The 26359-nt window shown below is 37.2% G+C and overlaps 4 protein-coding genes across 6 annotated transcripts in view; all 4 read right to left on the bottom strand.

The window, feature by feature from the left end:
• LOC143448363 (dynein axonemal heavy chain 3-like) overlaps positions 1-16940 on the bottom strand; it is a 32301-nt gene extending 15361 nt beyond the window's left edge. Inside the window, exons 1-40 of one of the 3 annotated variants that reach the window (XM_076948092.1) lie at positions 16700-16940; positions 16256-16360; positions 15847-16010; positions 15579-15661; positions 15426-15486; positions 15118-15325; positions 14790-14979; positions 13615-13810; positions 13402-13483; positions 13113-13247; positions 12780-12884; positions 12418-12597; positions 11998-12134; positions 11756-11879; positions 11450-11610; positions 11061-11245; positions 10565-10688; positions 10318-10471; positions 9618-9762; positions 9120-9331; positions 8754-8845; positions 8279-8393; positions 7204-7320; positions 5867-6046; positions 5588-5724; positions 4933-5134; positions 4514-4717; positions 4215-4329; positions 3822-4020; positions 3326-3548; positions 3046-3222; positions 2719-2884; positions 2317-2463; positions 1954-2087; positions 1735-1812; positions 1278-1474; positions 907-1027; positions 635-745; positions 298-420; positions 11-124 (exon numbers count right to left, since the gene is read on the bottom strand). In XM_076948092.1, the coding sequence (XP_076804207.1) occupies positions 11-124; positions 298-420; positions 635-745; positions 907-1027; positions 1278-1474; positions 1735-1812; positions 1954-2087; positions 2317-2463; positions 2719-2884; positions 3046-3222; positions 3326-3548; positions 3822-4020; positions 4215-4329; positions 4514-4717; positions 4933-5134; positions 5588-5724; positions 5867-6046; positions 7204-7320; positions 8279-8393; positions 8754-8845; positions 9120-9331; positions 9618-9762; positions 10318-10471; positions 10565-10688; positions 11061-11245; positions 11450-11610; positions 11756-11879; positions 11998-12134; positions 12418-12597; positions 12780-12884; positions 13113-13247; positions 13402-13483; positions 13615-13810; positions 14790-14979; positions 15118-15325; positions 15426-15486; positions 15579-15661; positions 15847-16010; positions 16256-16360; positions 16700-16714 (5718 nt within the window). In that variant the 5' untranslated portion in view covers positions 16715-16940. Of the gene's footprint in view, positions 1-10; positions 125-297; positions 421-634; positions 746-906; positions 1028-1277; positions 1475-1734; positions 1813-1953; positions 2088-2316; positions 2464-2718; positions 2885-3045; positions 3223-3325; positions 3549-3821; positions 4021-4214; positions 4330-4513; positions 4718-4932; positions 5135-5587; positions 5725-5866; positions 6047-6369; positions 6487-7203; positions 7321-7957; positions 8073-8278; positions 8394-8753; positions 8846-9119; positions 9332-9617; positions 9763-10317; positions 10472-10564; positions 10689-11060; positions 11246-11449; positions 11611-11755; positions 11880-11997; positions 12135-12417; positions 12598-12779; positions 12885-13112; positions 13248-13401; positions 13484-13614; positions 13811-14789; positions 14980-15117; positions 15326-15425; positions 15487-15578; positions 15662-15846; positions 16011-16255; positions 16361-16699 lie in introns of all 3 variants that reach the window. The other 2 variants (XM_076948074.1, XM_076948083.1) reach the window with 2 other exon arrangements.
• Positions 16941-17385: 445 nt separating this feature from the next.
• Positions 17386-19097, bottom strand: LOC143459100 (uncharacterized). Its single transcript, XM_076956077.1, has 3 exons — positions 18289-19097; positions 18061-18196; positions 17386-17939 (listed from the first exon to the last, which is right to left on the bottom strand). The coding sequence occupies exons 1-3, from the start codon at positions 18500-18502 to the stop codon at positions 17783-17785; spliced, it is 507 nt and encodes a 168-aa protein (XP_076812192.1). The 5' UTR covers positions 18503-19097; the 3' UTR covers positions 17386-17782.
• Positions 19098-21313: 2216 nt separating this feature from the next.
• LOC143471821 (uncharacterized) lies at positions 21314-22997 on the bottom strand. The gene is made up of 3 exons (XM_076969919.1): positions 22282-22997; positions 21918-22056; positions 21314-21726 (listed from the first exon to the last, which is right to left on the bottom strand). The coding sequence occupies exons 1-3, from the start codon at positions 22490-22492 to the stop codon at positions 21564-21566; spliced, it is 513 nt and encodes a 170-aa protein (XP_076826034.1). The 5' UTR covers positions 22493-22997; the 3' UTR covers positions 21314-21563.
• Positions 22998-23997: 1000 nt separating this feature from the next.
• On the bottom strand, positions 23998-25278 carry LOC143458364 (uncharacterized). The gene is made up of 3 exons (XM_076955308.1): positions 24965-25278; positions 24591-24729; positions 23998-24466 (listed from the first exon to the last, which is right to left on the bottom strand). The coding sequence occupies exons 1-3, from the start codon at positions 25170-25172 to the stop codon at positions 24370-24372; spliced, it is 444 nt and encodes a 147-aa protein (XP_076811423.1). The 5' UTR covers positions 25173-25278; the 3' UTR covers positions 23998-24369.
• Between the last annotated feature and the right edge of the window lie 1081 nt (positions 25279-26359).

Raw genomic sequence — 26359 nt, 5'->3', positions numbered from 1 at the left:
CGGTCATCACCTGTTGGCTGCTCATTGTGTCTTTTCCCTCTTGACCGGATTCAGTTATCTCGGTGAGAAGACTTGTATAGAGGCGCATGAGGGTGGCTACCAGATGCATAGGTGAGGTTTTCAACTAAACACAAAAGCAATCAACTTAAACACATCCAGCATGTCCGTTTGTAAACATGTTTGGAGTTTTATTGTAAAGACTTTTATCTTTAAATGTAGTTCTAGTTTGGCGGCAATTGTAGTGTAGAAAACGTTGACGTAGCAAATGCTACGGTCGAGAAGTAACCTCCCACTTACAATATATTTGCAATGGTGTCCGATGAAATCCAAACAGGGGTCGATGAGCCACTCAAAGAGGTCATCCAACATCTTTCTGTGATCATCTTCCAGTGTATCGGGGAGGGTATTCATGTAAGATTCCTGGAGGAATCGAGAAGAAAAATCATTAAACGCTACCAATAGTGCTAACGAAATGCTAAAATTGGTTTACTAAGTGGTCGATAGTTATAGTTAAGTAATAGTAAAACTTTAAAAACCAGGAACGGTTTAGCGTGTAAAAAGTTAAGGTGCCAGAGAAAAAAATGCCTTGAACGACAGGACAAAGTTGTCTTCGACAAAGAAGATGCTCATCTACCTTAAACGGTCTCCAGCCGAGCTGATGGGGTTCAAGGTAGATCATTCCACACCTGGACACGGTGGCAGGCGAGGCTTGCTCCAGGTCAGCAGGTTCAAACATCAAGTTCATCTAAGTTCAAAATTATCAACAAATCAGCATTAATTATACGAAAGGCTTTTATAACAAAAGACAAGAAAACTTGCTATTTCTTGTTGTGATACTTGATCGATGTATTTTGGGATTTGTCAAGATAATACTTATCTCTGGTACTTATCAGAGCAACATGTTACCTTAGCGCTCATCTGTATAATCTCGCCGGACATAAGGCAAAGTTTCTTGTTGTCATCTAAGACAGTGTTCATGTTTTCGATCCACACTGCATCGACCGGGCCGTCGAATATCAGCCATTTCCTATTGAATCAAAATAAACAATTCTAATGGAACCCGGACTTTTTACGCAGGTAAAAAGTACTCAAAAAATTGGCAATTTCTCCCATTTGTTAAAAATCCTTAAATCCATTTGAAAACCCCCTACTGAGGGGTACACAACTGGAACAATTACTGAAATGATGACCGTAGTTTTAAATACTTACTACCGCACAAAGTTGTGACATTGCAGCAAAAACTCGACCCAAGTCATAAATACTTTCAAATTTGTCACCTGTTCTCGCTGGTAGAGGAAGCCTGTTCCCGGTACAAGATAGGAAGAACACCATCTGTCCATTCATGGGAGACCGGATCAAAGCAGCCGTACAGCTGACTCATTGCAATCGACTTCGGGTTAATCACCTTGTAATCGACCGCAAATTCTTCCATAAGTCCCGCCGCGTGTAGGTCACTGAGAGCGCCGGCCAATACCTGTACACAACTGCGTGGTTAGAATACTACTTTCCGGTATATTTGCAGCGGTTTAGACTGACTGGTAGCTGTATATATAACGACTTGAGCAATATAACAATGCACTGAAAGAGCATTACCGGTACTTGGCTTGAATTTGAGCCTCTGTAGCAGCATGAAAAAGTCAAAGCAAACACATATCATTGTAATACACAATATTCTTATTAATATATGAAATCAATACGTGAGACACGAATTGAGCAGATATTTAACGGACTTACCCGGTAGTTCATCGTTTTCCCACCCAAAGGTTCGCCGACTATCATAAAACCGTGACGTACCAACATCATTTCATATACCTAAAAATAACAAAAAATATTAAAACAAAATAGATACAACATATAAAGGCTCAATGACAAATCATCGTCAGTGTATTTCTAAAGGTGCGTACGATACAATAGTTCTTTAATAGATAAGCAAACAACAAGAATGTTTCTTACCTGTATGATCTTGTCAATGTACCACGGAACAGGTTGAAGATTGTGCTTACGAAGATTGTCCTTGAGTGCTTGGAGAAATACGTCATAATCGGGTTCTGGAAGCACAACACCCGGGAACAAATCGGAGATGATGCCTAGAAGGAAACAGTCCTAAGCACTTGAGCTTCAAATTACGTGAAATAGTGATAAGTTATGGCGTGCAAACTATTACTACATGCTTTTGGAAGCCGTTGCCACAAAGATCAACATTTCAAGTTTCCCATCTCAGTAAAAAATACCAACTTGTACAACATATAATATTGTGCGCCCATACATGCTTGTGTATATAAACTGCACACATTAACCAAGCGATGTATAATCTACCATTGAACAGTGGAACGTCCTGCGCTAAGAACTTTGCAAGGTTGACATCCATCAGAGCTCTCAACATCAAGACTCTCTCATCTTGTTCTGGGTATTTCAGTTTCAAGTTTCCGGCGGCAGTCAGCACAGTTTTCACCGCGCGCATACCTATAAGAACAGCATGAAGTTGGCGGCGTTATGCACCGGTAAACACCTAAAGCTGCTACTTTTAATATTACTGTGGCCAGTAATAAGCAAATTACCATGTTAGTGTATACTGATACGAATGTATTTTGCACGAATACGATTGCAGATAAAACTTACAGACCAAAACACGCTAAAATAATAGGCAGTGTACAGAGCAAAAAGCGAGGCTAGATATGATATGATACGAAACACCAGCAAGAGGATATTTACACTCACCGTAATCGTAGTGGTGCTGAGATGAAAGCTGCTCAGAGCACAGTCTGTAGGTTGCCACGATTTTTTGGGCAAGACTTCGAGCGTCAACGAAACCCATAGAGTAGAGAGAAATCTCTCCGATCATCCCGTAATCTGGCACCATCATGGCTACAGAGCGGAACAGAACCTGAAATTGATACCTGATATTGATACCCGGAACAGAACCTGATATTGACAGGCCAGATTTAAATAGATATGCCAGTACAGTGTTTATTTTCATACACTTTATACGTATGAAGCTTCAGATTAACGTTTTTGTGAGGCTGCAACAAGAGATTATGCAACTACCTTCAGATTATCCGGCAATTCTGTTCGTCCTGCGTATCCCGGGTTCATGGTAATGAAGACGGCGCAAGTCCAGTTCAGGCTCAAATCAGTTCCTTCGAATATGAAACGCTTCAACTTTTGCACTATTCCGTTCTGAATGCAGAGGATTTGCTGCGCCACCACCGACAGCACTTCAATCTGGAATGACAAACCAACATTGTGACGTGATAAAAGCTTTTTTCGGCTTCCCAAATAGGGCAGTCTTAATATCTGACCGGTAGTTCGATCATTCAGGCCTCACCTCAATTCGGTTGAATTCATCAAAACAAGCCCAGGCACCGCATGAGGCCAGTCCTTTAAAAAACTTGCCCATAGCCTTATAGTCAAGACCGTCTGAACAATTAAACACCACGCACTGCTTTGCCAGCGCCTTGGCCAAGTCTTTTGTTGTTTCAGTTTTTCCTGTACCGGCAGGGCCCTCAGGTGCGCCACCGAGGTTAAGCTTAAGTGCTCCCATTAAAGTTCTGCGACACATAGACATCATCTATCATTTTCAAAGCACTATGTGCTGTGATGATTATCATGGTATCAGTGTCATATGATTGAGAAAACAGTTCAGTCTTGCTGCAACTCTTTCAAGCATTTGCCATCCAAGTGACACGATTACAAACAACAAACTCCTTTTTTAACAATACAGCAGTTGCCGTTTGCGCTTTAATGTACAGTTATTCCAGCACAGTGCTTCAAATCAGCATCTTATCTATCTTATGTTATTTGAAATAGCATTTTATAAATACCTGTAGCATCTGTCAGTTAGAGGTGTGATGACCAGACGTCCCGAATTTCCGAGGTATTCGTAGCCGTAGGTGTAGTCGGTGTTGATCATTTGTACGACAAAGTCTTGCGGGTCGGAATAATAGCGCAGCTGGGATAGCCACTGGAAGTCGAGAACACTGGAGATACCTTGCTTCACCAGATCAGCAATGACGTCTCGAGCTAGAAAAATGTATGGGATTAGATACAACACACAAAAGCTTGGCACTCGAAGCAAAAGTCTTCTTTTGAACAAATTAGCAATGGGTCTCTAACGATCTTTTATTTCCATTTACATGTACTATGTATGTATCTATTCCACATTCACTTTGGAATGAGTATGCAGCATAGCAGGTAGAGTGAGTGAAAGTGCTTACCGTGGACATCCAAAACGGTTAGCGCACCCAACGTGACTCTTGCGCCTTTGTCAAGTTTGCCTCGTACCAGGTCTACAATGTCATTGATTTGTGAATTAAGCTGGTTCAGGTAAGTCTGTAAAATGCAAAGAAGGTTCATATTTACTCTCTATTTCTTTCTTGAATTAATCATTTTCAAACTTTATTTTTGCGACAAATAAACTTTGACTTTTCGTCAGAACATATTAAACCTTTTTGAGCCTATAACAACCGACCCAAAATGGTGTCAAATTTTATCGCAAAATACAAGTGATACTAACAGCTAGTGAGCCTTCTTCGATTGACTCTGCCACTTCCGAGGTCCAATAGGTCTGGGAGACGCACAAGACAATCTGTCCCGGCCAGTCAAGGACCCAGCTTTTGCGAGAATTTTCAGCGTATGCTTTGAATGATTTGTACATCTCCTGTTTGATGCTAGTAATCATGTTCGATTCAACTTCTAAAAGCCATTTTTCAACCATACCCTGTTCGAATATTGAAAAACTTGTGGTATGAAGTTATCAGTGAATAAAATCGTCTGGTCAGAAGGTAACTATAACCTTGAAAATATGTGATAAATTTTAGTTTAGAAACGAAAAAGGGCAATTAATATTCAGTTGAATGCTTAATTGAAATGTTTTGCTGTTTTAACTTCTACTTCTTCCGGGATATACGGCGTTGAAAGGTTATAATGGTTTACCTTTGCCTTTGCTGGGTAAATTTTGGTCGAAAATGGCACCATTTCATTTTCAGAACTTATCATGCCCGTGATTTCCATCTGCTCGGTGAAATTCAATTTGTTGATGCCCTCAAAACATTTTTTAAGATGGGGTTGGACGCGAAGTGGATCTTTTGTTTCTGACAAGATCTCGAGAAGCTCATCATTGGAAAGAAAGAAAAACCTGATATGTGATGAAACTTTCAAAACTATGTGACGATCATAGGAAACATATTTCAAACTATTTTGTGAAGACCATAGGATTAGTCGGCGTGTAGCTGGTTACCAGGTCCCTGGTTTGCAATTCTTATAAGTACGTTAAGTAGGTAACAAGGTAGCTTTCTCCCAATCACTTATTCGATATCGGTAAATATCTTTACTTCAGAATAATTTAATGAATGGTTAACTATGAAGCATGTAACCAACGTCATCTGCAAACGAGCAGCTAAATAAGAAACCACATGACACGCAACCAAGTCCATCTTTTGAATAAGTAACCAGGAAACTAGCTTCATGTCGGTATGAGGTTAATAGAAATGCTTGGTAAATAATAATTAATGAAAATAGTTACCTATATGACTACGGCAGTGACTATATATTTTTCATAAATAAATTTTGTATTACGATTAATTGTTACCTTGGGAAAAACAATCGCTTTTTCTCTAGATAATCATTTAGCCCTTTTTGAATTTCATCTAAAAGTTGGTTTGATTCATTCAAGCGACCAAGCATATTTGGCTGGGCCGTAGCAACCAGTACCTTGCAGTCTTTGACCTAACAATTCAAAATCTTTTAGTTCAAATTCATGATAAAACGCCAGCTGAAGTTGGCATTGAAAAAAGTGCTATGCAAAATGTGATCATCTTTTTAATAAGCTGCATTTTTTAAAGGTTGTGTAAAAATATAGAAAAATCACCGCTTCTATCATGATATCTCGCCAGTAGGAATCCACTATTCCAAACTTTCGTCCTTCCTCCGGCATCTGAGCAAGAATGTCCTCGGAGCTAAAGATGGGCTCAAGATAGAGCCAGGTGGCCTGGCACTTGAGCCAAGCATCGAGGATATCTTGCATCAGGATGAGTTTTTCTTCCCATTCCTGATTTGACCATGGTAAAAATATTTTAGATATAGCCGAGTTAAAAATATAGGATTACGTTGCAGCGAGGGTTTAATTGAGATTTCAAACAGTGACAAAGATTAGTAGTTTTTTGATATAACACCAAACATAGAATCCGACTCCATAATTGTTGCAACTAACTAATCATCGCATGTTATTCATGAGACAATGTGTTGCAATACCTGGCTTACTCCCAGATGAAGAAATTACAACAGGTTCAAATAGCATTGATGAATATGTTAGTTGTATATGAAAGTGGTTTGCAGGCAGTGAAACATTTCATTTGTGAGCACAAGGTGTACCTTCGCCTCCTGTTCAATTGGTTGGATAAAAGGAGAACCCTTCATGGTCTGAGCTTTAACGACGTGGTCATCAAGAAGAGCTTGGACGTCATCAACGGAAGACAAAATATGTAGGCCCTGAAGTGGATATAAGGTTGAGTAGCTGTGAAGATGGAACATTAAGAAGAGAAAAGAAGAAGGTAGAAAAAAATCCGAAAACTGAAGACATATTTTCTGAAGCCAGGAAGGTAAGAAAATGCTAATTTGAAACTGACATTTTTCTATTGTTTCTTTAGATCATCGTCATGCTGATGTCGACTTTGCTGTGTAGCTCTGACTTTTTAGCTTTCTAATACTTGCATTCATTTGTGCCACTATCTATGGCATGTGATGATAGAAATGTGACCAGAGGCAAGCAAGATCAACCGGTTAATGTGGTCAAGCTTCTGTTTAAGTTACACTTGAAAGCTCAAAGCATCTCCTTGTAATCTGTGTAGCAAGCAATTTGGTTGGTCATAGAGGCGATAATGGAAATTGTTTGTCAACAATGCTACAAAATATGGGGCTGGGTATGAAAACTATGCTTGTGGCCTAAGGCTGGACTTGACTGTGATAAACTATAACTGCACAAATATACTTGGCCTTACAAAGTTTTTCTTTCAAAGTCCATTTTACAATTGGACAATGTCACTTGTAATCTCAATCAAACCTTTTCGCCGCTCTGAACCCTTTACGACTTAATTAAAATAATTATCTGGCATCTAAAAGATAAATATTGTTCCTCGCCACAACTCATGCCTATGGCAATGCACTTCTGGTCTTTTTTCACATTTATTCCTTTCCTTATTAACTTACAGTGAATTCATCCATAAAAGGAGTTATATAGGGGGATCCCCTCATGGTCTGACATTTCACTATGTGGTCATCTAAGAGTATGTGAAGTTCATCTACGCTGCCCAGTATGTGCACATCCTGTAAGTACACGGTGGTAAACCTGACAATTCAGCTAGCATTCTAGAAAATAGCGTTTTCTTTCAAATTCTCTTTCTGACCAGAAAATAAGATTTACTTTTAAGTTTTGATTCAAGAAAAAGAACTGAAATAGGAAAATTTAAGGTACAATACATAACGTGTTAATAAAATCTTTGTGCAAACTCCAGTTGAGTCATTGAAATATTATAGTTGCAGAAAAACTACACAAAACTCCGCACAAAGCTTAAATATAATCGTTATAAATTTGAAATAGAAACAGAAATCAATGAGGACAAAACTTTTAATCAAATTCTTACCATGGACTAAAAATGTACAAAAGTTTTGAATACACTCATTGACCCTGCAGTTGTTAGGCAAATGTATGGTACCGTAACATATATTCATAAATACATGTACATATAGCCAAGCAGCCTATAGCTTGTAGCCTCGAATATCATACAGCGTTTCGTAAAATTCGTTTTGAATTCTGTATCGTAAAACAAATACGATATATTTGGTCATGCTAAGAAGTTGTTTTCAGTTTAATTTTTAGTTTTGATCTCATGTTAGCAGCATAGAGAAAAGGGCACTCAAGATTAGTGCACCACACAGCAGTGTTAGTGTCAACACTTCTTACTGTGTCCCGATACGCAATCATAACCAGGTCCATCTCACTCCATTCAGATTTCATTTTTGCCATAGCATTTTCTAATGACCACTCCTTGCTAGCACGGGCACCAATGGCCTCGATGCTGTGAAGTTAAAGTTGAGATTAAACATAACAAAGCATTGAAATTTTACAAACACTGGGTCCTAGAGTGTGAGCACATCAACTCCTTCACCACACAAAATGTTCATGCACAATTGCACATGCATTGTTGGAAGCTTTACCAAGATTCTGTAAAAACCTGGAGGAAAATCTTGGGTTAGTGTTAAAGAAACAGCTACTACAACTTACCGAGTCCCGGTATGGTGCTAGTATAAAACACATGTCTAACCACTCTTTTTTCATTCTATTCAGGTTCTTTTCCAAAGCAAACTCTTTGCCAGCGTTAGTTCCAATTTGCTCTAATCTACGTTTTAAAACAAGTTAATCACCACAAAAGGCACTCCAAATCACTATGGATCAAGAAAAAAAGCAAAATTGATTTGCGATTAATAACTACAGCCCACAACAATCACTGCTAACAACAGCGTTGCATGCATCAGATGTTATCATTAAATGCAAAGAATAATTAAATAACATTTAAATAATATTTCTATGTAACACACGTTTTAAGACAAAATATTATCAATAAAACAAGCAAACAAATTTAACTCCTTTGACATAATAAACGCTGTTCTGCACTAAACACAAAATAACCTAGCGGTAGCAGTACATTGACTTACTGTACAGACAAATTTCAGATGAAGCTAACAAAAACACAACTCACTCATCCATATGTTTGTTCAATCCGAACTCGAGCATGTTGAGTAAAGAGGTATCAGCTTCTGGCTTTATATCAAAGCCAATGATATCACTGATCTGCAGAAGGAGTTCAGAGTTAATTATGTGAGTTTAACTTTTAGAAACCGATGTGGGTTATGACATCCTAATGTCGGCTTACAACACATAGCATGTGTTGTGTATATTATTAAGCAATTTGCTTCATTCTTGTATAGCAGGTACTGCCAAGCAATTTTTTCAACAACAGTATTAATTACTACACAGTAGATCAAGTAAAAATAGAGTTGGAGCAATTTACACCCTAGTTACAACACAGTTGTTTAGATCTCAAGTCCCATTGTCCTCAATCTACCTGGTCCCAATGTCTTTCCTTAATACCAGGGTTGCAAATCGTGGTAAGGATGGGAAGATGTTGTTTAAATTTGTCTATTTTTGTCTTCACGGAATCAGCGATTCTCCTTGGACCTGCTGCATCTGAAAATGACTTTGAGAGCTTATATGCAGTCCTCCAGAGTGCTCCTATTTCTTCTGTGATCTCTTCAGAGTTAAGATCCTGAAACGGTCCTACAAATGGACATTTTTTGAAAAACATTTCAACTTAAATCATATCACAAGTGTACAACATAGCAAAAATCTTGATTATGAGCATGGTTAAGTTGATAACTTGTACATTACAGTATGTTGTTACACAATACCTGTTATGTAAATAATGAAATAATATAAATGTAACTATATGGGATTTAATAAGCTTATTAACCTTGGGGTAAAGTTAAATATTGAAAGCTTCATCTTAACTGTTTACTGCTTATTCATAAAATGAATATATAAAAATACTTTACGCTGCACTCACCATTCATCCAAGTTTCGTTTTTGACATGCCACTGTAGGGCAGTGTTCCACAGGCTGTCATATGGCTGTTTAAACTGGAACATGGCTTGCAATATTGGAAATGCACTTTCTTCAAATTCAAGTAAACGTTCCTCTGTGTTGATGTCCTATTATGTTAAGACATGATAAGGCGATAACACATAAAAAGACATGACAATAAAAACTGACAATAATAAAATAATTTCCAACAACAAATTTCAATTCAACAAACAATTAATTACAAACAACAAATTTTTAGCAAATATGTAACTACGGTTTAAATGATATGATAATTACTAATTTAAGATTAATAATAATTTAAAATCAATACGATTTAATAGGTTTGCTTAAATAACGCAGATGACGTAACCATCACACAGGTTTTCCCAGGGCATCTTCATAAGTGTATGTTATTTTCTGACACTTGGCACCATATTACCTACTCATGCAGTTATGGTCTGCCTTTGTTTTGGTTTTGTAGTTATGCACAAGCAACAAGAAAAGGTTAAAATTCTCTATAAGCTCGTAGCCCATTTTAATCACAATTTAGAAGGTGAAAAGGAGAGTCCCTTCTTCAGAATGGTGGAAAAAAATCTCCACCAAACTTGCCGGCCTACAGGCTCAAAATCAATTGAGCGTAACCATTTTCTCTTTCACCTTCTGAATGGTGAGTAAAAGGCTACCTGAAGGTCCTGGGTGGCAGCCTGGAGTAATTTGTCCATTTCGGCAAGTTTATCAACGTTCTTCTGCATCTCGTCGAGGTTTGCAACCTCCTTCTTCTTGAAAGCTTCAACTTCCTTGTTGTAACCAGTCAAGGTTTCTTCGAATTCTTTAACCCTGTGGGCAGGATTAGAAAAGAGAAAGTTGAGTAGTGAAAAATCAAGAACTTCTCTCCTTTAGACTGAACAAAACTGAATTTTATGTGCTTGCCTCTTTCTCAATTTGTCTTCAGCATTTTCTCGTCGATTCATCAAACGATTTCGGTTAATATCGAATACATTTTGAATTTGTTCTGGCCAGTGGAATACATTGCTATTAAGTTTTATATCTTCGTCTGCAAAGCAATTATAAACAAGAAAACATCCAGGTAAAACAAGTACACTTGACCCTGGTAACGTCATACACTGATAGAAAGCATTAAGTACACCAAACACTACATTACTGGGGATTTCCACTAAACCAACACATATTTTACATTATTAAATATAAGGCACTAATGGTGAAACTTTAATGTCTGCTGACGTTTCATTAGGGCAATAATGTTTTTTATTCACCAGTAGTGCCTTATTTTTGATGACTATTATGCCTGGTGGCAACCATATTGTATACATTTAATATGCCTTGGTTAGGCGTGACATGCATTGCATGCATTTCACATGTCAACAGGTTAACAGGTTAAGAATTTGTGACTAAATCCTCTCCTTACATGGGAGTGTTGCATGGTCGAGTAAGAACTCCAAACGTTCTGCAGCTAAACCGATTTCATGCTTCAGTTCATGAATTGTGACGTCATTTGATTTCTTCAAAAACTCCACCAGCTCAACGAGCTCCACTGTCGTCTCTGGCATTTCAGAAACACGGTCAGCAATTGCATCATATTGGTGGCAAATGCTGAAACATAACAGACACAAACCATACCATAAATAAGTCAGTCAAGCTTTTTAAAGCACCAATTAAAAAGAAATGCAGACATCACAATAGAAGTAACATTGTGAAAGCTAAGAGCACCATCTTTCAACAAACACTTTGCAGGAAAGTTAATCAACTGATTGCAGTACGAAAACCAGAAAACGGCTTCGTTGTATAAAGAGTCACCTCTTATTTTGGTCCCTGTTGGAATCCACTTGAAAAGAAATGAGTTTGTCCTTTAACCTTTGAGCTCGATCTGCGTGCTCGTTGTTTAGTTCAAGACAATTGAGACAGAACAAACTCAATGGAATATTAAATCGAAGCATCATGATCTCGGAGCGAATTTTCTGTTGAAAAGTAAAGATTGCTAACAAAACGTTGACTAAAGTGAAAATAATTTAGTCAAATAGTATGATAGCCTTAGTCTGAAACCTATGACTGCAATGTTGCAAACAGGCAAGCCGATATTCTTTAGTTACATGCCTAACTTGCCTCATATCGGTTGATCATCAACACAAACTCATCCAGTGTATGTTCTGCCTTAATGAACTGCACAACTTCCATCTCTGCTTTGTTGTTAAGAAGATCAGCATACTTCTTATACACATCCAAGTATCTGAGGAAATGAAATGTATGTTTGTACACTTTAGAGGCATTCAAGCAGTCTATATTGCACATAAAACATGTTAACATGGAGTTTTTGTGTTATATCAACTCGACTTGGTAACAGTTACTTCTGTGGTCCGATGGTGTTGGCTTTGAAAATGTTCATGGCGACGTCAATAAAATCTTTTACAAGTTGCTCATCAGGATTAACCGTCCTTAACACCAAGGAGGAATCTCTCAATTCTGGGAACATATCGCATTCAACCTACAACACAACAAGAGAATTCTTTCTATTCAGCTAAACACATATTACTAGTAAGAACACAATCCATACAAATAAATTTTAAGGTATTTTTGAAGGCCAAAACTGTTTCTTAATTTTTTCCAGTTTTCTCTAAAAATTTATACTTTTGCAACTACAGCAGAAAATTAGTCTTTAAAAGTTGAGGTCTCCTAAAAATTCTTAGCGATGGCTCAATGTCAAACCTGCATACAAACCAGTTAGCAACATTTCTGTGCAAGCTGGTGTTGATAACCACATCACTTACTCTTGGGATAGACTCGGCTGCACTGGTGATATGAGAGAAGCAGTTGAGCATGACATCGCGGCAATCCGCAAAGCTTGGACTAAAATAGAGCTTGGCATCACGGACTTGTAATTTGAGTAACATCACGGAGCGAACGCAATATCGAAGATCAGTGTATTCTTCACCGAAATCATTTCCGTCCTGTAAAGTGGGAAAGTTTTTAGAAAACGATTAAGTTTCATTTCCATTAACAGAATCCTGTAAAAATGCGTCTACATCTGCAGTATATAACTTACGCTTAGCATATACAGACATGTGCAGAGCATGTGTGTAATGCGTGTAAAAACACCCAACAACTGGTTATGTCATGTGAAGTGGGCTACCTCATGCATTCTAAAGAAGTCCACCAGGTCTGACAGAGAGTTGATGACCATCCCTCGAAGTTGATTTGACATCAATGACGCAGCGCACGCAAAGAACTCTTGGACCTGAACGAGGAAATAGTTTCATGAAATTGATACATGACATCAACTAGAAATAAGTCACTGTAGAAGTAATACAGTGCCTGGTTTAAATTTATCGTCTCCTATGGCATATTTACCCTCTTTTGGTGGTCCATATTTTTATTGTTTAGATCAAAATATCTCAACGAATGAATGCAACAAATACATAATTGTTATTTTATGTTAAGTAATTGTCATATTGATTCAACAGACCTGCACAGTGCTGTCATTGTCATTTAATGGGACCAGGTGCATCCAGGTTTCTTTGTAATCAAGGAAAAGCTTCACAGCTGCTGGTATCCATTCCTTTAGGAGTGTATCACGAGTTCTTAAGCAATGACTGCTCACCTGTTTTGGCATAAAAAGTGGAAAAATCAACAAGTCATTTGCAAAAAAAGGACTTTGAGCTGTGTTAAGGTAACTGGTTCTCATGCATAATCGACAGAACTCTTGGTTCTTTAACTTTACAATAAAAGATAGCAGTGATTTGTCAATAACTCACCACATCTTCAAATTCGTTTGGATGCAGTGGAAGTTGTGAGTTCAACAGTTCGCCCACATCCACAAAGCGAAGATCAACAAACCTGGAAAGAGATAAAATTGTTGCTGTTAATATAACTAACCAGTAACGACCAATGCACATTCTAAACTTCAAGATTAGGGTCTGAAGAAGTCACACGCCAGATCACCATTTACCTGTATTAACATTACGAACCTGTCAAACCAGAGGTTCTGTAAGTGAAGCATCAAAGAGCTGACGGTGAAAAGACTGCGTTTGCAGAAGTCTCTTGCAGAAAGACACGAACTTCTCCAAGGCACTGGAGCTCTGATGGTGTGAAGAAGAAATGGTCGAGGAATTGCTGCAACATGGACTCTCCTTCTCTCTGTATCATCGCTAAGGATGTAGTCAACTGATGATAAGAGAGTAGATGTTAATCATACTTATACATTTAAGTTTGCCTTGATATTAGTGCAGGTTCTCGTTAGGTGTCTTCACATGTAATTTTAAGCAATCCTGTGCCCTAGAACGTATTAATTAGCTGAAACTAAAAGTGCTTTAAAACCAGCACGTTCAGTTGAGCAAAAGTAATTTCCTTTCCACCAAGTATCAAAAACAACAGACAAGCTACACAAATATGAAGTGGTAGTACAGAACAAGCTTAATTTCGATACCGACCAATGCACGTTAGCTACCATGTTAGTTGTTGGTAACATTTATAAACACAACTACGGTGCATATTTCCATGAGTAATAATATTGTGCCCAACTGAAACAGTGGGTGGTAAAGTTGAAATGGAGAAAAAAAACAATGTTTAAGCATCCCGAGCTTCAAAACAAACAAAAACCTTTTGTTTCAGCAGATATTTGATACCCAGATACAAAAAGCCTTTATTAAATGGTATTAAAACCACTACAATAAAAACTTCTGGCTGCTGAGCTTTAAGTCAACATTCTGTGTTTTAGAAGATATAGAAAGTAAATAAAACACTAGCTATGGCCCATGGCTGCTAAAATAAAACAATGAACTTGCATTTCTCAAAAAATTTCAAATTCCACAAACTGGCTGTTTTATATCTACATTAAACACTTTTACGACTGATACTGTTGCCAGTCATGCCAGTGAGAGTCAATAAATCAGATTGAGCCAAACTATGCAAGAATCTTGACTTTAAGCAATTTTGTGGGCAATTTTGACTTCAAGCAATAAAACATGTTGTAAAAAGACTATTAAAAACTATAAATGTTACTAAAAAATCCCGTAATAGATTGCTGTAGCACTCAACATAAATATTTCTGATATTCTTTCAAGCCAGCAGTTGAATACAGTTTAAAGTATAATATAGATGGCGTATATATATATATATATATATATATATAGATAATGCATACTTATAGCCTTTCGGTAACTGAAGTCATAATATTTTAAAACTTCTTCTCTTAAATCATTCATCATCAAGTTTAAATCGGAATTATCCTGAAGTTTTTCTGGTAAACTTCGTTGAATTCTTTCCATCTGTCCTGGTGGTGGACCAGCCAGTTGATGGGCAGCTATTCCTTTCGTGATGTAATAATGATATCTCTGCAAACAAGATAAAGAAACTCCATAAATAAAATAATGTAAAGTTAAAAATTAAATATTTTCGTCAAATGAGCGGTGAGTATTCACAATGTTCCGAGAAAGTAATTTTTAAATTACAATGGACAACAAGCAACTGACTTCTAAATCTTGGCGTGAAGGTTGAATGGAATCGTTCATTCTATCCTGTTGAATAGCGTGAACAATGTCGATCTGTTCCATCGGAGACATGGGACGACTTGGAGGTAAATCTCTGTCTTTTTGAACAACCATAGAAGCATCACTAAGAGGAGTGGACTTTTTCGTGGTTGGACGTGTTGTAGTAAGTAAGAGTGACCCATTATCCATGCTTTGGATGTAAGTAAGGGTTACCCAGTTACATAATGGAATTCAAAGCTTTGTTTGCAGCAATTAAAAAATAAGTTTCACAAAGCAGAAGAAAAAATCACCTTGTTCGAGTTGTTCTCTCTAACTTTAGCTTCTTTCTAGGTAATGGAGGAGATTTACCATCTTTAAGAAGGAAAGTACATAAGTCAGATTTAAAACTCTTGAATGAAAGTTTCTTACAATCATACAAACATGAAAAGGTAGTAAATGTTTACAAGATTTGCGAGGAGATTTAGGAGGGCTTGGGCCAGAAGATCTGCTTGGTTCTCCACCAACTGAGGATCGAACACCACGAAAACTACAATACAAGGGTTTTCTTGTAAACATTCATAACAATACATATATTTTTCACAAACATATCCTGCTATAAAAGTTGTTATTGTTTATGTTACCGTTATCACCTAAATTTACAGTTTGCTCAATTGAAACCGCTACAACAGTTTCATAGACGGCATTTCAATAATTGTCTAGCAATTTATTCACCGGCTTGGTATATCACGGATTTTAATGTCAGCTACAGACGGAGTGTAGTTGTTGGCAATGGATTCACTCGGTGATCGATGATGACGTTGTTCTTTAAATGGAGAGAGAAGAGTCCAAGACATACCTTGCATGATTGGAGGGTGAGCGCTGTTCTTCAGCACAAGCTTTAAAAAAGTTACAAATACTACTTATTACATATCTTCTTGCCTGCTATCTTTAAAATAAAAAGTTCATATCATCAGTTTACCTAAAATTTACTCAGCGAGTTATCATTTACAACAACTTTATCATTTTAGGTTTTAAGGTTTTCAGGTTTTATCATTTCAAAAACAGTGGTAATTTTACGAAAAATAATACATGTTCCAGGACAATTTTAAAAGAAAATTTTGTTTTCATGTTTGTAGCAAACCTGATACAAATCCGACTCATAAGAATCCCTTCCAGTAGCTGGAAGAGGAGGAAGTCCCGGCAATCCACGAGTCCGACTGCTGTTGTGCAAAGGGCTCTCCATAGTCTACAATAAAGATACGTTGCAGTTTTTCACAAGAAATATTGCATGCAGAAGCCAACGTTTTTGTGTTATGGTGTGCGTTTTTGCCTTAATTTTATGCATTTTTTATTGTAAATTGTCGTTGAAGTACCAGTAGACAATGCGTTTGTTTATTAGTGAAAACTAGCTTGTACACAATATAGTGCCTATCGTGTACATTGACAAGTCTCATGCATGCATGTGCCACACTCTCCATTAGGCTATACTTAAAATAGGAAAAGCTAATTTCAAATTATTTAAAAAATTTATTTAATACACAAATTTATTTTTTCAAAAACTAACAACATGGTATGGTAAGTTTACCTTTGCTCTATCCATAACGCGTTTTCAAGATTTTTTTCTCTTTAAATTTAATGAAACTTAAGATGGGTTTAACAAAAATTCAAAGGCTGCAAAACTACACGTGTGTCCGTAAGCTTTCAGGGACCATGTAGTTATTTAACATCAGTATTTTCAGACCTAATACCATACCGGTATCTGATCAAGGAACGAGCCTAACTAGGTGGTGGACAGAGGTCCACTCTTTAAACTGTAATGAAGTAACGTTTATGCTTAAGACCTGAATCCAGTTATTTATATTTAAATGTAATGAGTTAGCTAACGAAATATATCAAGTTAACAAATTTTATCCTTGGTGAATGGTATTATCAATACCATTGATTGAAACTTGCGAACCCGCCAACACTAGCCCTAGGCCAACCAACAACTGAGAAAAAGGCAAAAGCGTAAGGTTGTCATGGTGACAGCGACCTCGAGCGTTTATTATGATTAATTTTAACTACAAAGTTGATGTTGTTTGAACCGTGTTGACCAAATTTTAAAGTAAACTATAAAACTGGATATAGTTTGGCACTCTGAAGGTTAACTTTATGTTCTTTCTACACGAGTTTTCGCAAGCATAAGCTTGCTTCTTCAGATGTACTGCGAAAAGGTTAGTTAAAAAAAAGATTAATGAAAAATTAATTAAAAAATTAATTTTAAGTGTTACTGACCATAATAATAACTTTAATTGTACAATTTATAAATGGTATTTTTATTATAACACAAGCTAATTAACATTCATAGCCACATTATATTCTGGAAAAATTATACACGCTATTTGATGAGCTGGTCATCTGCCTTCATTGCCAGTTGGAAATGGAAACTTTACGACTATAATGTGAGTGATGTGATGTAAAAATATTTATCGAAAATTTACAGAAGTGGAAAATTAAAAAATTCATACATATAAATACATAATTAATATCATCAAGTAAACAACAATACTACAGACAGCAGATTGTATATAAAATCGGTGAATCAACGAGCTGGTTGCAAAGAGTTAACAATAGCATATAACCAAACGAAGGTAACTCTCTCTCTGTCTCTGGCACATTAATGTTGTTTCTATGTGAGTAGAATTATCCACAAACTGATTGGTGCCAAAAGGACAAAATTTGAGCAAGGAACAACGGTCACGCCACCACCTCCTTGTTTTTCTCGAATCTCTGACACAGTTGCGTTGTTGCAGTTCTCGGTTTTGCAGCACGCGTAGTCACAGTTCCTATTGGAGAAAGTAAATGGGTGGAAAATGGAAGAGAAGTAAAAACTTTAGACTTATTTATAAAACTTTAGGCTACGTATTTCCAAATTTTTAGATTTTGCTTATTCCTGTTGTAACTTACCATGTCTTTGTTCTCATGCGAGGTATATTCAAGTCCGTAGTCGTGTTTAGCTCATTCAAAACGTCTCGAACAAGAATCTTGCACACTTGGTCTTGGCATCTCGTTTCATTCCAGCAAATGCCGCCATGGAGTGTAACTGAAATGTGACTAGATTACAAAATCTGGTCCCAATGAAATTGTAAAGTATTTCCATTAAATGGCGAGAATTAAGTTATTTAAGGAACTTGCCGTTGATGTTGCTCTCTTTCAATCTAATGTCAGCTTCACCACGTAAACACACTTGTCCTTCTTTGCATGTAGTGGAAGTAGGCTCTAAAGTATTGCTCTGCAGAATCATTATGTCATTTTCAGTCTTGGCTTCTTTCATACAATGCAGACCACCACAGTGAGACAGCAAAGTACAAGTGGCAACCAATAGAAGTAAAACTTGATCTGTCTTCATGTTTTATAATTAACTTAGTGGCCTATACGTATTCTAAAAGTCTTGTTAAGAAACCTATTGTAATTTTTAAGTTACTATCAACTCAGAATAGAAAACATGTTGCTAAACTAGAGGGCCCACAATCTTCAGGATGGCGAACCTTCCTTGGTAAAAGAAGTTGCATTTGAATTGCCTCCTTAAAGAAAACATATTTCTAAAAGAACTCTAAATTTTTCTGGATTTTCTGTTTTTACGTAGGCTACTGTAGGCAAAATCGTCGAGTTCGATTTGTGCAAAATTAATGCTTAAACTGCATGGGTTATCTTGTTGGACAGATTAACAATTCTATTATGCCCAAATTGAATACCAAAATTGTCTAACTTCCGTAGATGTGTTTCCACAACTACTTTTGTTGTCTTCGGACCTACACAGCTTGCCAAACCACTGCATGTCGTTTTACGATCCGCGATTTCGATAACAAGACATGCATGTAGGCTGCCATTACTTGTCATATGCTTGCACTAAAGTTAATAGGGGAGGGTTGCTTAAGACCTTATCACCTCTATGAGTGGCCGCTGTCTCATACTAATGGATGGTAAATGTTTGTTCTTATTTTTTGTAGTTAATCACACTCATAACAACATTATTGCATCTGATAAACAACCATACTGAGTGCAAGCTTTGACCGCTCCTTCTACGAAAACTTTGACAAAGTGCAGACTGAAGGAAATTTAAAATAGATTTATGGCATGATGGGGAAATCAATCAGGAAGCTTATTGCGGTAGTGTCGTTTCCGAATTGATTGCTCATTATTAACTGATTGATTTATGCATCCGCCAAGCAGTTCAAGGTTAAAGTCGTCGTGATCGAGCATCGGTCAAGTTCGTTTAAGTCGGTCGTTAAATACAAATGCAAGCACAATTAGGTTCTAGCTTATATACTTTTTAAAGTGTATTTTGTTTACAATTTTCTGTTTACAAACAAACATTGTTTAATCTCTCGGGTGCTCAAATACAATGCAGCCGAACATTAGATAATTGTACCGAGCTTAACTATCTTAATGCAGAGCCCATGCTTATCTTAACTTAACTTTTGTTAACTTAAATTATGAGTATCTTAATTTACCTGTTGAATTATCTGACTCTGTTGTTTCGTGCGGTTAGAATACTCTAAACTCTAAAGTCTAACCTCTTGTCAGCTGAAAGGTTTTAATATTACAAAAGAAATAGTTTACAAGAAAAGGTTTTTATTGCAGGTGCTGTACACTTTCTCAAAATTACGCAAAACCTAGAACATAGTAATACCACTGCTTATAAGATTTCTATTCAGTTGCAATCACCAAAACTAGCGTAGACTACTCATCTGTTCGTTTCGATGATTTTCTTTCTCTGTTCGCTGGTAGAGTGCGAGCTTATAAAACGTGAAACGATGGGAGTGAAAATGTTCGACAAGAAAAACGCAGCATTTCAGAACATGTGCAGCGAGGAAAACAATGTGTACTAAATGATGCCGTTATTCTTAGCTTTATTTAACGTAAATCATTCATCTGAAATAATAGAATAATAGTAAAGCAATAATAAGAGAAAAGCAACACAACCTCACAGCTCGAAAGATGTTCGTTTGACACAATACCAACAGTGAAGTAGTCGTGTCTACGAGTAAGAACTGCCCGAAACAGAAACGAAACACACGAAGTAATTAAGATAAAACGGGGCGAATTAACTAAGGAGTTTTCATTACACAATGTGTTGGCAATGGAAGTTACATGCAGTTGAAGTTGACACGTAGATAAATTATCAACATAAATTTAAGAAGCGGGCATTTGCAATAAAGATTTCTTATTAGCACAGGTGCTGGAAACAATAACTGGAAAACACTTTTCCAAGAAATGATGTAATAGTATTAAAAATGTCACCCAGGCCGCTACAATTGAATAGCTGTTAAAGCTAATCTTAGGCCTATATGCGACATGAGTAGAAATATAGGCCTACGTTTCGTGCTTCCAACATTTTTCTTTCCTGTTTGAAAGTACCGTGTTCTAAATCCGAACTCGGTTAAGCATTTCGGTAGGTCTAATTGGTCTAATCGTATTTTTGTCAATTAACCTGTCTTAGGCCATTGAAAGATTACAAGTAGGCTATAGTTTACGGTAGGCTTAATGGAGGAAGAACTGTAGCGTAGAGTCTTAGACTACCACGCACGCATCCAGATTGAGAGGTTTTCACAATTATTTTTAATGTGCAAATGTAAACCATGTAAACTTTCCAGGCTTGCATCTTACAACGAGACTTCCTGCAAACGTTGTATAGCTGGGCCCGAGAAAAATCTTTACGTTAACCTCTATGGCAGGGGTGTCCAGCCACATTTGGTCGAAATGACTAATATTATCAACTAAATCGGCTACGTAATTTATGGCGAACTTACATTCAGAGAAATTGGCATTTATTGTTTGTATACTAATTTCTGACAGCCATATGGAAAACTCGCTTCGCATTGCTACATCGTCCATCTCACCGAATATTGCCAAACTTCACATTGAAATGTCGACATGTAGTAAAAACTTTGTTGACTCTACTATATCTTGGTATCTTTATTGTTCTTATAATTGTAAAAGAGGATAATACGTATTTCTAAGATTAGAATTTTGGTGTAAGGGTTTTAATTAGAAATTAGCAGTAAACACTCATGTGGCCCGCGCAATCATTCGTAAATCGCATGTGGCCCTTTGGCCAAAAAGGTTGGACACCCCTGCTCTATGGTCTTGGATTTCGGTGGTTTTTGATCCCGATGAACCGCTTTCACACGAGTGAAACGTGACACTGCTGCGCACGTGCAAAGTCATGAAATTTTAATGCCGAAGATCCTGTATATCCCTATATAATTTACATGGAGTCTGGACTGCTGTTGAAGTCTCGATAAAACGACATCGGACCTTTTCGAATAAATCTCTCACAATAAAACTATGTTATGTTAAACGATAGCGACGTACATACAACGTAAACGTTATTATAATTTAAGAAAACCATGCAAGGTGCATGGTAAAGCTTTCATGGCTAATTGGTTTAAAACGATTGATTGACGTTAACATGTTTCAAATAAGCCCATGAAAAAGGTGAGAAAAATCAAGCAGAATATGGTGAGATATGATTGTACTGAAATGGTCGCGCTTGCGTTTCTTTTGCGAATTTCAGCAATGGTCTCCTGGTTACAGTTATCTATCTTGCAACAAACATAATCGCAAGATCTACAAAAACATTGAATTAATTTCTCAGTTTCTCAAAAACGTATTTTGATATACATTTAGATAACTTATTTTTACAATGATTAAGCCTTAAGTTAAGTTCATAGTTTAAGCTGGCGGTGAAAAAATTAAGTAGCATAAAATCCAGAACATTTTATAACAGCAACGTTTCAATAGCAGCAAGAATAACTTACCGTATGGAAAGCAGTTCAGCCTTTAAAAGGGTTTGTCGACCAAACGCTTCTATAACCTCTCCTACTACGTCAGAACATTCCCTGTTTGCAATACAAGTTTTTGCGTCAACACAGGTTGCAGCTAGCAGCGTGACGTTGTCTAAAAAAGTAGAAAGACTGACCGGTAAAATGCTGACTCGACTGCAGGCACGGTTTAAATCCTGGCAGACGTCACATGTTGAATGACGATAAAGCATTGAGCTACGCCCATATTTGACAAGAACGTTTTCTTTGCAAGCAACTCCATCCTTGAACTTGCATAATTTAACAATACAATCAATGTTTATAAGTTATTATGAATCTGTTACATAGATTAGCGACAAACCGTTGTTAAGGTGTGGCGATTTAGGATCAACGACGGCCGTCCCTTTAATGCATTGCTGCTTGTCTGGGCAAGTCCGTTCTTGAAACTGGATATCTGGTAGTGAGCTTGGAGTTATCTGTCCTCCCTCGATGCAACGGAGACGATCAGAGTGTCCTCTTACAAGAAGTAAAAACGATGTAAAGAGAACAAAAACGACAACAACACCGTCCATTCTGGCTTGAGATTGAAGATATTGATTTTTCTGTTAACGAATACCTTATCCTGAAATATTGGCACCTAACTTAATTGTTAGTGTTAATCTAATCAACATAAAATGATTACGTTCTCGAAGGCTTAGCGTGTTTATTCTCACGTTAGTTTACTCCCTGCGGTTTGATGCAAGTGTATGAAAACTGAAAACAAGCTTTTTGCGCGCTTTTCGTCGAACCACCAATCGCTAGGCCGTAGCTACATTGAGGCAAATAAGGTAACTTGCCTTCGTAAATTTGTAAATTTTCTGGGATTTCAGTACTAACTTACATTTAACAACATATTTAACCGGGGTCATACTTGGCATATTTGCCTTGGTAAAAATTTTACCCTGGTTACGGCCTACATATCCTAATAGCACATTCTTATATTCAAATACAGCAACAACTGATCCACAGATTTCCACAAAACTGCTTATGTAGAGCCTTAGCGTTTTGTGCGGCCTTTCGCTACCGCCATAACTTTGAACAGCTTGTGGTGATTGTATTGAACACATTCTTTTATAATCGCCCGCAGCTACACCTTTAACTTCTTATTGATCGTGCCCTTGTTTTCACATCGCTTGATGTCGGTGCACGCCTTATTCCTATATTAATATGATGTCTATTATGATCAAGTGTATTATTTCTATCAATAATGTTAGAATTTTCCTGCTTTAGTCCAATATCACTCTTGTCACAAAAAAGGTTAACTTTTGCTGATAATATATACGTTTTTATGTACAAACATTTATGCTTTGGCACCTGACAAACTTAACAAATCACGAAAGAAACAAACCAACAAGTAACAGACTGGAACGATTGAGAAAAGATGGTATTCGGTTACCATTAACTTCATTCCCATGAGATAAAGCTGTTTTCACTGTTACCCTCAATTTGTGTGAACCGCGCACGTATATAACCAGTAGGCTACCGAATATGGTAATACAAGGAAACGAAATCAGTATTTTTTGAATCATTGCGTAGTTTTAAAGTTCAGGACCCATCTGACAGAAGCCGGTTTCAACCTACAAGAATATCACTTTTGTCCTATGGTAAGCATGCGCTACTCAATGGATGACGTTAGTATAAGTATGGAGCACGTACATTCTTTTTGTCAACATCGGAGTTTGGGAAAGTAACAAGCATCAGTCTTAGAGATAACAGTAAAATCTGATAAGCCATCCTAATTCCTTACTATTTTATGCGTCAAAATACGGTCTTTGAATTACGACTTAGCGATGAAAGGTACTCGGCTGAAAAAAACGCCACCAAGACGTCTGGGACATTCTGTCGATGTCCACTAGAGGATATAAAGAACTTGTTTATCACACATCGCAATATTATTTAAAATGGTCGATGAAGCTATAACTTGCCTGTGCTGTACAGTAGGCCAATATGCTTGCTACTCATATTAAGCAGTTTTTTTAATTTACTTCTTTGTATCGTATTGAACTTGTATTTCTTGTAATTCTGTTTTTTCGTTGCATTATGATCACAACATGCTTTTCAATAAAATATCCCGTTGGGTTACGATAAGATAATGCAAAGGTCTTACAATAATTTATGCCATTCATTATCTTGATAATAGGGTGAGTCGGCAAGTTCTATATTTTTGACCAAACACAAACGTCTGCTGAAATTAAAAAACTCCGTATGATGAAAGTATACTTGCATTTTTAAAGATTTTCTTCGAAATGAAATGGCATTGAAACTAGACCATAACAAGATAGACATTTACATATGAAAACGGTAAATAAGGCAGATGTTTGCAAAACTGTAACGCTAACTCGCATGTAAGTGCATTCAATAGAAGAATGAAATCTAAGTTAAACAATCCGGGGAAAAGTAGGGTTTCAAGTTAGGGGGCTGTCATGCTGGTTGCTTGTGTTGCGCGAATTTCCCCAATGGTTGCATTATTGCAGTTGTTTGATGCGCAGCACACGTAATCGCACGACCTGACAAGAAGCAACTGACAGTCAGTTTTATGATGATCTCGTCCTAATGCGATTCTCATTGAAACATCTTTGTTTTAAAACTTAACATAAACATAACAGCAATGTTGCAGAAACACTGACTTACAATACGACCAGGAATTCCTTTCTCAATCCGGTTCGTGAACCGAATTCATCGATAGCCTCTCCCACTACATCGGTGCAATTCCTGTTTGGTTCACAAACTGCTGCGTCCATACAGGTTGCTGCTGTTATTTCACTTTGAACTGAAAAATAGAGATTAACCTATGCAAGAATCTTCACAATTTGCTTCAAACATCAGATAACGTATAAAGTAAGATAAAATTAGGGTCGGTTTGTATACAATCTTAAGACAGAAACATATTTCGCCTACAGTTAGGCATTGTCAGTCTTGAATCGTCAAATCAGTCATTATTTGTAAACAACGAATTCTGGCCAGCAATGTTTCACGTCATGAATTTTTTACGATTAGTGACGAACCGTTATAAGGCGGAGGTGCTTGAAACTCAACCACAGCCTTTCCTCTCATGCACTTCTGTCCGTCTCGACAGGTCCGTTGTTGAAACGGGATGTCTGGCAGCAACATCGGTCTCATTTGTCCTCCATCCGAGCAAAGAAGTTGACCGCTGATTCCTCCAAGAAGGATGAATGAGGTGAAAATACAGAACGCGATAGCAGCGCCAGCCATTCTGACTTAAATGAACTTACTTCATCTATGCCCTGTCGATCAAGCCAATACAAAGCGCTTGCTAGTACTTATTCTGATTTATTCTTTATTATATCTGCTGTTTAACCTTCCATTAATTAATTATTTAATATTGCAGTTGATTCTATTTTTAAGCCAAAGAAGGTTTATATAGTCTAATTTTCTAAACGTTAAACTACCAGTTATATGCATCTCATACAATACAACATTTTGGTTAAATATTAAATTTATCCATCCTTCAGTGCATGTTGGCGTGTACTAAACGCAATGCACATAGACAACAGATGCCAATCACTACCTAGGTATTACGCAGCAGTTTCAGCATCGACAACAACACCCAAAACGTCGCTTCGAACAACTATAACATCCTTTGACAGGTCATGACCAAAATCAACATAACTCAGTTGTGACTAACTAGCAATGAAGACACTTTTACAATTTATAGAGAAACTCGTGGAGGAACCCTTTACGTACGAACCTTTATGCAGCGACTGTTTAGATTAAGCTCCCATCTTTACAAAAAAATGCTCAAAGAGTGTAATCCAATGACCTGAAGCGACCAAAGTTACATCATAAACGACTGGAAATACGAACACCAATAGATTCCTTTTCTACTAAACCACGCCCAGACCAAGTGACACAAGAAAGTTAGCGATGCTGTGATGATTCATAGTCCAACATCTGCTTTTTGCTGTTATCCGCTCCAAGTGCTTGCGGCGCTGATTAAAATCTGCACAATGCAGAGAACCTGTTTGAGCAACACTAGTTTGACGGCAAAATCGAGTAACGTCATGGAATCTTATGCATGTTCGTTTATTCATCACAGAATAGTTACAGGATAACGCACGTGAGAAGCGTGCCTATATCCCATACACATTCTTATTGGCATTCATGCGCCGATACAATGTTTGATGCTTGGTTGACTTTGTCGGGATACGTATTCTTGCATAGACTGCTGACTACAGTATCATGTCATACGAAAATAAAACTTTTCCGCTGCGAGTTGATGCAAGTTACGCTAAATTAATTATCGCTTAAAATAATTAACATTTTGCATAAAGTCGAGAAGTTAAATTTGCCAGCTGGGCGCATATCGGCATCATATCAGTATTGTCAATAAGAATAATAATAATGTGATGTTGTAAATTTTCATTCATTTCCAACTTACA

The sequence above is a fragment of the Clavelina lepadiformis genome, chromosome 1, assembly GCF_947623445.1.
Source record: "Clavelina lepadiformis chromosome 1, kaClaLepa1.1, whole genome shotgun sequence".
NCBI classification, from domain to species: domain Eukaryota; kingdom Metazoa; phylum Chordata; class Ascidiacea; order Aplousobranchia; family Clavelinidae; genus Clavelina; species Clavelina lepadiformis.
Note: the sequence above shows the minus strand (reverse complement) of the source record. Positions and strands in the feature narration are given on the sequence as shown.